We start from the raw sequence: 12,094 nt of genomic DNA, 5'->3' as shown, positions 1-12,094 counted from the left end.
CCCCCCCTTCCCTTCCTATCTCCTATCACCTCTAACAAAGACCAAGGTACGTCCCCAAACCACGCCCCGGCGTCTTCCGCATCACCAAAACAAACCACAACATCCTCCAAGGCGTCTCCAAGCCCAACGAACGCCTCAGCGCAAAAGACCACGACCAAGTCACCAACTGGATCCTCGAAAACGCAAAACGCTACTGGCTCTCCCGCGAAGGACCCCTGCAACCACCCTCCGAAGGAGGCGCCCATATCATCATCGTCGACGATCCGCAAATGGCACCGTTGATCCCGATCGCCAAGCAAATGGCTCCTGATCGACCAGTTATTTTCCGCAGCCATATTCATATTCGCAGTGACTTGATTGCGATGCCAGGCTCGCCGCAGGCGGAGGTTTGGGAGAAACTTTTGGAGAGTATCAAACTCGCGGATATATTCATCAGTCATCCTGTTAGTTCGTTTGTGCCGAGGAATATCCCTAAGAAGATGGTTGGGTATATGCCTGCTTCGACGGATTGGTATGCCCCTTTCCACAGATATATCAATTGAAATTCAACGCTGAGAATTTACAGGCTCGACGGCCTAAACAAAGACATGCGCGACTGGGACGCCGCCTTCTACGGCCGCGCCTTCAACTCCTGGTGTCGCAACTCCGGCATGCCCATTATTGACCACCCAGATGGTATCCCTCCCCCCGCCCCCTCCATATAAAGTCTATGCTAACGACGACAGACAAATACATAGTCCAAATCGCCCGCTTCGACCCCAGCAAGGGCATCCTCGACGTAATAGAATCCTACAAGAAATTCCACGACCACCTCACAAAAACACACCCCCAAACACCACCCCCGAAACTCCTCGTCGCAGGACACGGCTCCATCGATGACCCGGACGGTTCGCTTATCTACGACCAGGTCGTCAGTCATATCGAAGAGGATATCCCGCATCTAAGGGATCAGATTTGCGTTATGAGACTACGCCCAAGCGACCAGGTTCTCAACGCTCTGTTATCAAAGTCGAAGATCGTACTGCAATTGAGTAGACGGGAAGGCTTCGAGATAAAAGTCTCGGAAGCAGCCCACAAAGGCAAACCCGTCATCGTGACCCGCGCAGGCGGGCTCCCCCTCCAAGTGAAAAACAACGAAAGCGGCTTCCTCGTCGACGTCGGCGATACAGACGCCGTTGCACAACGGCTCTACGAACTCTGGACAGATGAGGAGTTGTATAAGCGGATGAGCGAGTATGCCATTGCGCATGTGTCAGATGAGGTGAGTACGGTGGGGAATGCGGTGAGTTGGTTGTATTTGGCGTGTGAACTGTCGAAGGGGGGTAGGGTTGAGCCGAATGGGGCGTGGATTAATGATTTGGCGAGGAGGGAGGCTGGGCAGGAGTATGAGGTGGGTGAGTCGAGGCTGTTGAGGGCTGTGGAGGTTGAGAAGATGGGTTAGCTTTCTTTTATTGTGTGTTCAGGTGCTACGTGTACATTGCTTTGTATATGTGGGCAATTTCATTTTGTACATGGTAATGACTAAGAATAAAACATAGCAAAAATACAGAAAGTCATCACTGCATAACAAGCGTCACGTCAAGGTTTCCATACGCCTAGTACCGCGGCGGGGCGGGCGGTTGTCCATACGGTCCTTGAGGATAACCAGGGGGGCCCGAAGGAGGTCGTCCATATCCACCGTACGGCGACGGAGCGTATCCACCTTGGGGGGGGCCAGAGCTCGGGGGGTATGGCGCTTGGCCGTAAGGACTGGGGCTAGGGCCACCCGGAGCTGCGCCGTACGGACTGGGGCTAGGAGCACCGTATGGGTTTTGAGGATAGCCGGGGCCGGGGCCAGCTGGCGAGGGACTGTAGTATCCGGGGGTACCGTAGCTAGGTCCCTGGCTGTAGCCGCCGTATGGACCGGGAGGAGGGCCACCGGGGCCAGCACCAGGAGGTCCAGGGGGTCGAGCTCCAAGAGGAGGGCCGGAAGGAGGACCAGACATGGGAGGAGGACCACCAGGGCCAGGGCGACCAGAAGCCTTTTCGTCTTTGGCGTCGTATGACGAGTCAATGGCACCGAGCATCAACTTGGCGCACTGCACGTAGTTAGCATGACGTCATTATAAAGAGGATGGCGACAACATACCCAGAGCTCTCGCGTGAGGAACACCGGAGGGTTGGCGCGCGACATTTCATCCTGCTCAACCTCAAAGTCTGTGACAGTTAGCTTTGTATCTAGAAAAAGGAAGGTCGGAGCGTACTGGAAGTGCAATCGATGAGGTTTCCAATGCTAGGATCTTCATCAAGAGCTGACAAAAAGTCACGAGCTCTAGTATCATTTCCAACCTGAGTGAACTGGAAAGAAACAGCACCGCGACCGTAGCGCGTACGCGAAACCTCCTCAACCGCATAACGGATGCTGTTCGCTACACTGTCGTGTGGTTCGCCAGCAGGCTGACCATCGGTGATAGTAATGACGAGCACTGGTTTGTCTAGACGGCCGGCGCGTGCGGGACCAATAACCATGGGTTCGAGAACCTTGTTCCGCAGGCTGGATCCCAAGGGAGTCAAACCTTGGAAACGGACGCGCGAGGTGAGCATGGTAACATCGTCTGCGTTGCGGATACCATCGCCAGCTTCCATGTTGTTCATGAAGCGCACGGAGATGCCATCCTGGTCGAAGGTGGAGGCAGCCGTGGCGACGATGCTGATGATCTGCTTGAGTTGTTCCTTGCGCACACCCTTCTCTTCGAACTCGATGGAGCCACTGTCATCAACGTAGAGGATCACGTCGAACAATGACAGCTTCATGACATCCGTCACAACCTCCATGGGAACAGCCCACTCATGAACCAAGCTATTGAGTTTGATGGGCGCTTCAATGGCGAGGCGTTGCACGAGCTGGTCCAGTCGTTCGGGAGGATAGAAACTCTGCAGATTCTTCTCTTGGATGGTATCGATCAAAAGCCGACGGTAAGCAGCGACCTGCTGGGGAGTAGCCGGCGCGGGCGGGCCTCCAGGTGCGGGAACACCATATCCACCAGGACCGGGCGGCGCACCACCAGACGGACCAGGAGGACCACCGGGGTAGGGAGGACCGGTAGGACCGGGAGGATACTGTCCCTAAAAAACCCGTCAGCATATCTTCGATTGATAATCACACAACGCGCATACATAAAACGGCTGCTGGGGATACGGGCCAGGTGGGGCGCCGTAAGGCTGAGGAGGCCTTCCAAAGCCCTGCGGCGGCAGCTGGCCGTAAGGAGATTGGGGGTGAGGGCTGTAAGGAGGCTGCTGGGGAGATTGGGGGTGAGGGCTGTAAGGAGGTTGCGGATAGCCTTGAGGGGCAGGCGAAGATGACGCAGGTTTATTCGGGGGAACAGCGGGAGAAGAAGAAGAACCAGAACGAAGCTGGGGAGGGAAACCGCGGTAAGTCGGTTGTTGATAATAAGGATAGGACATGGTGCGATTTCGCAAAGATAATTGTAAAGGGGATAGTGGATATGATAGTTGTAGTAGGTGTGGTTTGTTTTCTTTTGTGGCTGGTTGGCGGCGATGACGAAGATGGGCAGAATACAAGAAAAAAAAAAAACCACGTGGGGAAGAGGGTTTGTCATTCGATGGAGAAATCAACCGATAAAAACAAGACTCACAGAAGGAGCAGCTGAGGAACCTGGGTATGGCTGATAGGGAGAAGGATTCTAGAAAAAAATCAAGCAATCAGTAAAGGTGTTCGAGGCAGGATTTCATGTATATGCAGGTGAAGATGTGGTGCTTGTATGTACCATCGGAGGGGCTCCAGCGCCGGATTGTGCCTGGCTAGCTGCGATTTTCGAGGCGAACTGGGTCAGTGAGCATTGGATTGGGCTGAACGATAAGGGGGAGCAGTACTTACGCCCATTACGGATTGATAGAAAGTGAAAGAGAGAGAGAGAGAGAGAGAGTAAAATGGAAGAAAAAGAGGGGAAGAGAGAAGATGTACTCCGGAATAGCTGAAATGACGCTGTGAGGCTATTTCCCGATCCGGACTAGCGTGCGATCAGATGACTTGTTTATAATTCTGAAATACAGTCGAGTCTCCCTAATACAATGTAATATATCCAAGCGCTTTTCATCGTTATAAACACATATCGCCATACCCATATAATTCTTGGCAAATCTAATGATGCCTAAGCCACGAGTCTAGTGTCTTTTGAGGCCGTGAATTAACCTCCTCGCATACTAGCTGGTGCTGAAGCTGCTCTAATAATCGTATATCCTCCATCTTAGTATCCTGGCGGTATTCTTTAAATCTCAAGAGAACATGAAGACAATTCAGAGCTTGCTGTATGCTTGGTGGTGGCAATGGTTCTTCTTCATCTGATTGTTCTGCAGTCTCAATAGTCTCTCCCTGCTCAAGATGGTCTGCAATAATAGTATTGAGCTCAGTACTATCACCAGAATTGACCACATTCTCATCATTTGGATTAAGGAAATTTTCAAGTGCCATCATATCTCTTATCTGACCGGCATGCTGAGTTTGTTGGTATAAGACTGACAGATCAGGAGCAGGCTCAGTAGGTAAATTTTGGATTTGTGGCTGTATCACCCCACTCTTGCGAAAGCAGTTATAGATGGTGGTATTTGATACCTCATGAATCCGTATCCATATGATCCAATGGACTGTATCATAAAGCATGATCTTGTCAAGTGGATTAAGATTGACTTCATAATGATCAATCATAAACCGAAGCCAGCGTTTGCGATAATGAGTCTTGAGATTATTGATAATCCCTTGATCAAGTGGTTGATAAAGACTGGTTGAATTTGCAGGAAGCCATTGAATCTGAATGTTAGATGGAGGAGGAGCTAATCCAGCTCCTTGTATATTGTCACAGGCTGCGCCTGTCGCATAAGCGATATGTCTAGTCAGGCGGAGAGGCTATCGGACGGAGAGGTTATCGGAGGAACTGTTTACCCGCACTGCGCACATGTATTTAGAGCCGCTCGATCGGGCATCCGTCCGACATTTCTTCAACGAAATCTTTTGTGCCAAACTAGTCATTAGTGTCTCCGGGCCTGGCCCCTAACATATATGAGGCAAGAAGTTATCCATCAAGAGCAAAACTGATCTACTCCCAATATGAGAGTAGAAAGATAAAAGCCACTCTTATAATAACTGTTGTCATCCAGGCCTTCTTATTTGCTTGCCAAACACCACCAAGAGCTTTGATATTCAATCCACGAAGAGACCGTGGTGTTTTAGCATTACCAATGAACCATATTGGCAGGCGATCTGAACCTGTAGAATTGACACAGGCTACTAGAGTAATCCAGCTCTTATCTTTCTTGATTCCAGGGTGATTTCGTGTTGACAAGCCTGAGGAAGGAGCTTGTCGCCAGAACAGGCCAGTCTCATCCATATTGTAGATATTATCCTCCTCATATTCTCCAGCCAGTGTTTGTACAGCCTTCATTTCTTCAGCTGCTGTACTTGGTACAGACTACAGAGGATGCCTCGCTGTGTTGAGTGTTCTTGTAGAGATTATAGCGCTTTTTAAAGCCAGCAAGCCAGCCAGTACTGAACTCTGGAGAAGGAATATTTTTGTACTGAGGAATTTGACACCAGATTTCTCTTGCCTTCTCATAGAGAATTTCCCCAGTTAGAAGTCCTCCTTGCCTCTCAATATTTTGTTGCCAGTTGAAAAGAATCTCTTCAAGAATAGGCCAGTTTGCAGTTCGTTGTCAGAAGGTTGATTTTGAGGGTTCTATCCCTTGATCAAGATAGAGATATCGGTCAGAAAGAATTTCAGAAACAGTAGATTGAGTTATTTGATGATTAAATTTCTCTTTAAACCAGAACATGCAATCTCGCTGGCGTGGCTGAGGATATTGATGTTGAAACCACTGCCGAAGAGCTCTCCGCTGGATATCTGAAATTGGTTGACGAGGCATTTTGATTGTTGGTTGATTGGCTGGATTCTACAGCTATAGCGATATTGGGGAAGGAGATAGACGATATTTCAAGTATCGAAATATCGAGATTTTTGTGTGTTGATAATTTGGCCAGAAAATTTTAATCGCTAAATCCACTATCGGTGATTATCCACTACCGCTATAGGAAGACTCCACTGTATACACGAATAAGTCTAGGTGGATCTAGATCTCATTCCAAGCCTCGACCGGAACACCCGATGTGTTATCTAGTGTCAATAGTTTCATGTGGCTGAAAAACTATGGGCTGAACTCGACCAGATCCATTTATCCGTACGCACAGAGTAGACAGCATATATATCTACCAGCATTATGCCACTTTTTCTAAAAAGCCATAGCAAAAATGGCAACATCCAAAATGCCAGAACAAGGCTCCTACCTCCCCGTCCCCGGCGCAACCCTCTACTACAACCTCATCGGCACATCCGGTCCACTCCTCGTCCTGATTCCAGTCAGCAACGGCACAACCCTATTCTACGAATCCCTCGCCTCACATGCAGCATCGCACTTCCGTGTCCTCCTCTACGACCGTCGGGGTTACCATCGCAGCCGCGCAGATAACCGTCCAAACAAAGACGAACTGTACACAACACATGCTAGCGACGTCGCTGCTCTGATACAGCATGTCTCGTCGTCGCCGGCGGGATGCGACACTGAACCTGCGTTCGTGTTTACTTCCTCTGCGAGTTCGGGCATTGCGACGGAACTTCTTTTGAATCATCCGCATCTCGCCCACTCCATCATCCTCCACGAACCAGCCTTCACGCCTATAATCCCAGAACCCCTGGGATCGATAATCACACAAACCGGCACCGCCATAGCCTCAAAAGGAAGCAAAAAGGACCTCCGCGGCGCAAACGCCTTAATAAACACCCTCCTCTACAGAAACACCGAACTACAATCCTTCAAAGCATGTCCCGTCTTCGCGCAGATTCTCTCCGTCTTCAAACCCGCTGATATGATCTACTACCTCACAAATGAGATCACCGCGGCGAGGGACTATCTTCCGGATCTGGAGAGATTGAAGGAACAGGCTGTGAAGGGGAAGGTGAGGCTGGTGTTGGGGAGGGAGGAGACGGGGCCGTTGGCGAAGACACCTGCGGAAGTTCTGTCGGGGGTTTTGGGGGTGGAGGTTGGGTTGGCGCCAGGGGGGCATGTTGGGTATGTGACGCATGCGAGGGAGTTTGCGGAGTATTTGCGGAAGCAGTTGGTGGGTGAAGCGAAGTTGTGATTGCTTTTGTATGGTTGGAGGACGTACCCGGATAGAGCGTATAAGATGTGACATGACTCAGTTAATAGGGCTGGACGAGCCTTACACGACTCAGCTAATTGTCATACCTGACTCTATATGTACATTACATAGTTATACCGCTGCATGCCTGTAAAATGGTTCACTTCTTCCCCTTCTTCTTCTTCTTCGAGCTAGCACCCCCACCACCAGTCTGTACCTTGGGTTGCCCAGCCGGCGACTCCTCAGCCCTCTCACTAACAACACCGCCCTGCATCCTATCCGCTACCCGCTGCTTATTCTTCCGTCCCTTAGGCCTATAGCTAGATCGATCCTTCAGCGGGAGCCACCGCTCCGGATCAGCAGCTTTGTTGGCATCATACTCCTTGGGCAGACGGGACTGGCGCACGCGCTTCTTGGTTGCTTTCTCTGTCTTGCCGTCGGAGGGACGCTTCCTGGCGCCTGCCATGGCGATGGCTGCGGCGGTGGAGGATGAGGATGGGGTGATGCCGGATTGCTCGAGGGCGGCGGTGTCGATGTCGGAGATAAGGTCGTCGACAGAGGGGAGGGTGTCAACTTGGGATTCGATCTTGGTGTAGTCGAGGGGTGCTTGGGATGCCACGTAGCCTGCAACGGCGAATCGGTCGGTGCTGTCATTCTGGTAAAGGTTCTTGAACAGATCTCCGGCCGTCTTGAGATCGGAGGGGTCGGATGAGTGGAGGAGGGATGTGCCTGCGGCGCGGAGCAGAGTGGTAGGACGCTCTTCTGTGGCGCGGGCCTGCCAGTGAGCTGCAGCCTTGGCCAATTCTGTCCGGATCGGGATCCTGCGGCCTTCACGGCGGTACAACGAGATCAGAACTCCAAGAAGGCCTGGGGCGTACCGCACGTCCTGGTCTTGCTCCGAGATAGACTCCTCAAGAAGCCGCAGGGACTTCTCCAGTGTAGTAATGGCGGAAGTGGTGTTGCCTGCGTTCACGTAATGCTGCACAGCGGTAAGAACCAAGCCGACGTCCTTAGGGCGGCGCTCCAGCAAGGGAATGATTTGCTTCAAAGCCTTGGGATCTGTTTGGCCGCGTGCGTGGGCTGCTGCGCTGTAGACCGACAAGAGATTGGTGCGAGACTCGATCGAAGGGTAAGAGCTATGGGAAAGCGTCTTCGATGCGGATCGAATGATACCGTCGTACTTCTGAGCCAACAGATCTACCGAGTGGGAATTGTTCATCAAGATGTTGTTCTGGTAATCAAAGAGCTTGTCCGCATCGGTGGTATCGGGGGTCTGATGGAGGGCTTTGTGGAGCAGAAAAGGGTTCTCGGGCGTCCCACGAGCGACGGTGATGTTGTTCTGGGCAATGTTCTTCGTGGACCGCTCAGCGATGCTACCAGGGTCAGATAAGCAATCCAGTATTGAATGAACCATAACATACCCGTCGACGGAAATCTCCTCCATCACCGACTCCGCCTCTGCAGACTTTCCTTGTCTGATCAGAACATACAGCTGCTGCACGGAAATGGGCAGCAGTTCCTCCGCCTTGTCCTCGGGGGTGAGATCTTCGGACGTGCGACATAACTCTGCGATACCGGTCAATCAAAGTCCAGGTAGGAAGCTCAAGTAAGTGACCAACCTTTGGCGCGCTTCAACAGCATCTCACTCTGATCAAACTCTCCCTTGGCGATACTCAAACAGGCGGCGTTGTAGACAGTTTCGAAGGCCTCGAGGTCATCTCTCGATGGTCTACCGTGGCGGACCGAATCTGGGTATCCCTTCCACTGCAATTGAGCATCCACAGCCCACGAATTAATCCGCAAGTCGTTCTCTTCGTTGGCGAGAGCTTCTTTATCCTGAAGGAGATCTTGGTAGAGGTCGGCCGCTCGACGGAACTTCTCTGCACGGTAGCTCTGCTTCAATCAGCTCCTATCCTTCAGTCCACCTTTCTTCCGGAAAACGCACCGCCTGAGCCTCCAGATGATTAGCACCTCGCCCCCCGCCTAGTCGTGTAATGACATCGATAGCCTCCTCCACTTTCCCACCCTTATATAACGCATAAGCGTATTCCAACGGCGCACGCTTCTTCAACCCATCCCCAGCTCCATCAAAAACTCGCAGGGAATCTTCGTACCGGTCGAGCTTCGATAGCGCAACGACCTTGACATGTTGGGCGTGGAGATCGGACTTGGATTTGGCAAGCACGTCGTTCGCAGAAGTAAGAACCTCGTCGTGATCGTCGATAGAGGCGCGCTGAAGCAGCGAGCTCAAGGCTTGCGCGACCATTTTGTGTTGAGTGCGACGATTGTTGTTGTTGAGCGGAGCTGTCCGGGGAAATCGAATGCCAGCGTGTGCGGAACGGATTTTCCTGATTGGGAATTGCGCAAGTGGGCGGAGGGGTTGCCGTAGCATGTTTTGGCCAAAAGTATTCGGACATTTTCTTACAACCATGAATCAATGACTTTGAATTGAAAAATCGTTCGTCTAAATCTTTCTAGGCACAGCAAATATAATTGTCACTACTAAACCTCTAATCATACGGATTATTTCCTTTACCATTGCCAACTGTGTTCCAGAGTCATGTCAACTCATCCGGAGAAAGATCAAGAACTGGGGCTGGGGCTTTCCTGACTATCGTAGGATCGGGGTCCCAGCCATAAAGATGCGTTGCCAGTTCAAACTTCATCCTAGCCCCAGGCTGCGGGCCGCGCATTATCTCACCAATCTGGACCATACCAGGGGGGAAGTGATGTTCAAAAAATGGCTCCCCCGCCCCTCTCATGTTTGCGAGCACTGCTTGTCGGAAATGCTAGTATAGCAACATATCCGCGACACGATTTGTATCATTGGGCTGTCGACATGCTCCGTCTAAGATCCTTCCGTCGTACCTACTACGAGTCTTCGTGAAACTCTGGACCTTGTAACCGTTCTTCAATGGTCAGTGTATGTGACGGGAATGGTATGGTAAACTCATAAAAGGATCACTGAGAAAGGGTATTGCTCAAAAAGCTGGTGGATGTCAGTCCTCAGAGGCAGATCATTTTGGGGTGAGTTGGTTCCTGATTGATTCTGCTACGAGTTCACATAGGTGTCAAAGTGCTGGGAAAGAAACATGTCTTCATGAGCCAGAGGGACTATGTGGGCTGCCTCCAGGTCACACCAGTCGTTATCCTCCACTTTCTGGTCATCTGAAACGAGACAACCTCGATCGCGATGTCTCACCAAGCTATGGAGATTGAGTTCGGATTACCATACCTAAGAGTGTAAAGAGCGTAAATTACTTACTTGGTGAACTCCAGCTCGCAACGAGGATCCGCAAATATAAAGGCTCGAGTGAAGTACTTTTCATCTGATTCCAGTATCGTAAACAGATGAGTGTGTCCGAGTTGGTTCTTCACAACATAGGCAGGAAGTGATGTGCAGATGACTCAGCACCTTAATTCTACCACTAGTTATCTAAACTAGAAAAGGCAATAACTCATGTTAGTACCCACCGGGTCACGTGCTTGACCGCCCTCGCTTTCTGCCCAGTAGACATAGCTAGCCTGAGCCGATAGGCACCCAATCAAACCAACTATCCACACACACCAAAAGGTTATGAGCCCTCTTGCTCGTTAGGAGCGAAAGGAAAACAATTATATATGTGTTATTGGTTCCTTTAGCGAGGGATTTCTTGTTAGGCTGATCAGATTACATTTTAGCCTGTGAGAATTCATTGCTATTGTACGCTCAATCATCCCTGAAAGTGCCGCCCCGATCGGTAAACTCAGAAGACCATGAAATCAAGATATTCCCCAGATAACTCAACATTATGCCCCCAAAGAAGATGCCCCCAGTTCTCCAAATGGCGACTCCAGGCACCAAACAACGCAGAGCCAGCGACCTCTTTGGTGATGCCGCTGAAAGCTCATCCATCATGGATATAGACAACCAACCAACCCCAACACCAATCAATCTGGACCCAAACTGGTATACACAACCACAGGAGACCCAATCTCCTAGCCAGACTATTCAACTGCTTCCCAAAACGCCTCCTGCTCAAGGGGGGGGATGCGTTGAATCTGGGCACCCCAATGCCCAAGAACCTGCCCATCATCAAGCCAAAGAGCCAGATCAAACTGAGCTTTTGAAATCACTCATCAAACAGGTAGATGAGTACAGAACTGAGGTCTGAAACCTTAGTAAAGGCAAACAACCTGAGACCAATCTGGGAGGAGCAGATAATCAACTCATTGAGCAACTATCCAAACTGTTTGTGCAATCAGGTGGCCAATCAACAGTTGACAGAGAAGAAAAGAAACTCCATCAGCTTGCCAAAACCCATTGGTGAGATACCAAATGCCTCCATGGCTGAGAGAACTATTCTGAATGGAAGAAAGATCTCCTCATTGATGTGGATTATATTAATGCCTGTGATGTTTTGCTTCATCCAAAAGAAGTGCCTAAAGAAACTCCTTTGCAGTCAGCAGTGTACAACACATCTGTACAACTACTACATACCTGCATATTGGACTGCCTGATGTGTGATATTCTTCACCAAGTCCAAACAGACCATACCCAACACCCTTATGACATCCTATCCTGTTTGGACACTCTATATGGTGTCTCACCTGTGGAAGAACATTTACTCCTTGTAAAGATGCTCATGAATTTGAGACCCCAAGGCAATACTATCTCCATGATTCAACAGTGGCAGCGAGTAGCCACAGAGATAGAATGGAAGGGATATACTACCTCTGAGATATGCCATGACATTGGCATTGTCTTGTTGGGTGATTTTCAAAGGTCTTTCATCCGTACACAGTTGGATAGTCTCTTTGCAGTGTTGAAAAGAAGTGCCTATCATGAGCTGGATATGGATGAGGTGATTGATCAAATGGAAAGCCGTACTCCATCATCACCCAACACCTATCAACTGATTTCATACA

At 50.3% G+C, this 12,094-nt stretch overlaps 8 protein-coding genes across 8 annotated transcripts in view; 3 read left to right on the top strand and 5 right to left on the bottom strand.

Annotated features, from left to right (window-relative positions):
* ccg9 (putative trehalose synthase (Ccg-9)) overlaps positions 1 to 1,684 on the top strand; it is a 2,790-nt gene extending 1,106 nt beyond the window's left edge. The window contains exons 4-6 of the mRNA XM_022546246.1: positions 47 to 511; positions 566 to 675; positions 726 to 1,684. Coding sequence (XP_022402175.1) covers positions 47 to 511; positions 566 to 675; positions 726 to 1,441 — 1,291 coding nt within the window. The 3' untranslated portion in view covers positions 1,442 to 1,684. The remainder of the gene's footprint in view (positions 1 to 46; positions 512 to 565; positions 676 to 725) is intronic.
* rfeF (putative transcription factor RfeF) lies at positions 1,596 to 3,444 on the bottom strand (the record flags this gene model as incomplete). Its single annotated transcript, XM_022544411.1, has 4 exons — positions 1,596 to 2,078; positions 2,129 to 2,196; positions 2,244 to 3,105; positions 3,157 to 3,444. 4 exons carry the CDS (start codon positions 3,442 to 3,444, stop codon positions 1,596 to 1,598), a joined length of 1,701 nt encoding a protein of 566 aa, XP_022402174.1.
* A 568-nt stretch (positions 3,445 to 4,012) lies between these two features.
* ASPGLDRAFT_1354649 (uncharacterized protein) lies at positions 4,013 to 4,899 on the bottom strand. Its single transcript, XM_022541384.1, has one exon. The coding sequence runs from the start codon at positions 4,703 to 4,705 to the stop codon at positions 4,142 to 4,144; it is 564 nt and encodes a 187-aa protein (XP_022402173.1). The 5' UTR covers positions 4,706 to 4,899; the 3' UTR covers positions 4,013 to 4,141.
* Positions 4,900 to 5,014: 115 nt separating this feature from the next.
* On the bottom strand, positions 5,015 to 5,724 carry ASPGLDRAFT_45434 (uncharacterized protein). Its single transcript, XM_022546245.1, has one exon. It carries the CDS (start codon positions 5,436 to 5,438, stop codon positions 5,094 to 5,096), a length of 345 nt encoding a protein of 114 aa, XP_022402172.1. The 5' UTR covers positions 5,439 to 5,724; the 3' UTR covers positions 5,015 to 5,093.
* Positions 5,725 to 6,059: 335 nt separating this feature from the next.
* ASPGLDRAFT_1354548 (alpha/beta fold hydrolase) lies at positions 6,060 to 7,471 on the top strand. Its single transcript, XM_022541381.1, has one exon. The coding sequence runs from the start codon at positions 6,299 to 6,301 to the stop codon at positions 7,184 to 7,186; it is 888 nt and encodes a 295-aa protein (XP_022402171.1). The 5' UTR covers positions 6,060 to 6,298; the 3' UTR covers positions 7,187 to 7,471.
* On the bottom strand, positions 7,347 to 9,452 carry ASPGLDRAFT_123266 (signal recognition particle subunit SRP72; the record flags this gene model as incomplete). Its single annotated transcript, XM_022540384.1, has 4 exons — positions 7,347 to 8,559; positions 8,608 to 8,752; positions 8,806 to 9,079; positions 9,132 to 9,452. The coding sequence occupies 4 exons, from the start codon at positions 9,450 to 9,452 to the stop codon at positions 7,347 to 7,349; spliced, it is 1,953 nt and encodes a 650-aa protein (XP_022402170.1).
* Positions 9,453 to 9,713: 261 nt separating this feature from the next.
* Positions 9,714 to 9,956, bottom strand: ASPGLDRAFT_45431 (uncharacterized protein). The gene has a single exon (XM_022546244.1). It carries the CDS (start codon positions 9,946 to 9,948, stop codon positions 9,745 to 9,747), a length of 204 nt encoding a protein of 67 aa, XP_022402169.1. The 5' UTR covers positions 9,949 to 9,956; the 3' UTR covers positions 9,714 to 9,744.
* A 913-nt stretch (positions 9,957 to 10,869) lies between these two features.
* ASPGLDRAFT_1354506 (uncharacterized protein) lies at positions 10,870 to 12,094 on the top strand (the record flags this gene model as incomplete). The annotated part of the gene is made up of 2 exons (XM_022541380.1): positions 10,870 to 11,492; positions 11,546 to 12,094. Coding segments are annotated over exons 1-2 (724 nt in total), but the record flags the coding sequence as incomplete, so codon positions are not given.

Source organism: Aspergillus glaucus (assembly GCF_001890805.1).
Source record: "Aspergillus glaucus CBS 516.65 unplaced genomic scaffold ASPGLscaffold_7, whole genome shotgun sequence".
In the NCBI taxonomy this organism is placed as follows: Eukaryota; Fungi; Ascomycota; class Eurotiomycetes; order Eurotiales; family Aspergillaceae; genus Aspergillus; species Aspergillus glaucus.
The sequence above is the reverse complement of the archived record's forward strand: the minus strand, read 5'-3'. Positions and strand labels throughout refer to the sequence as shown.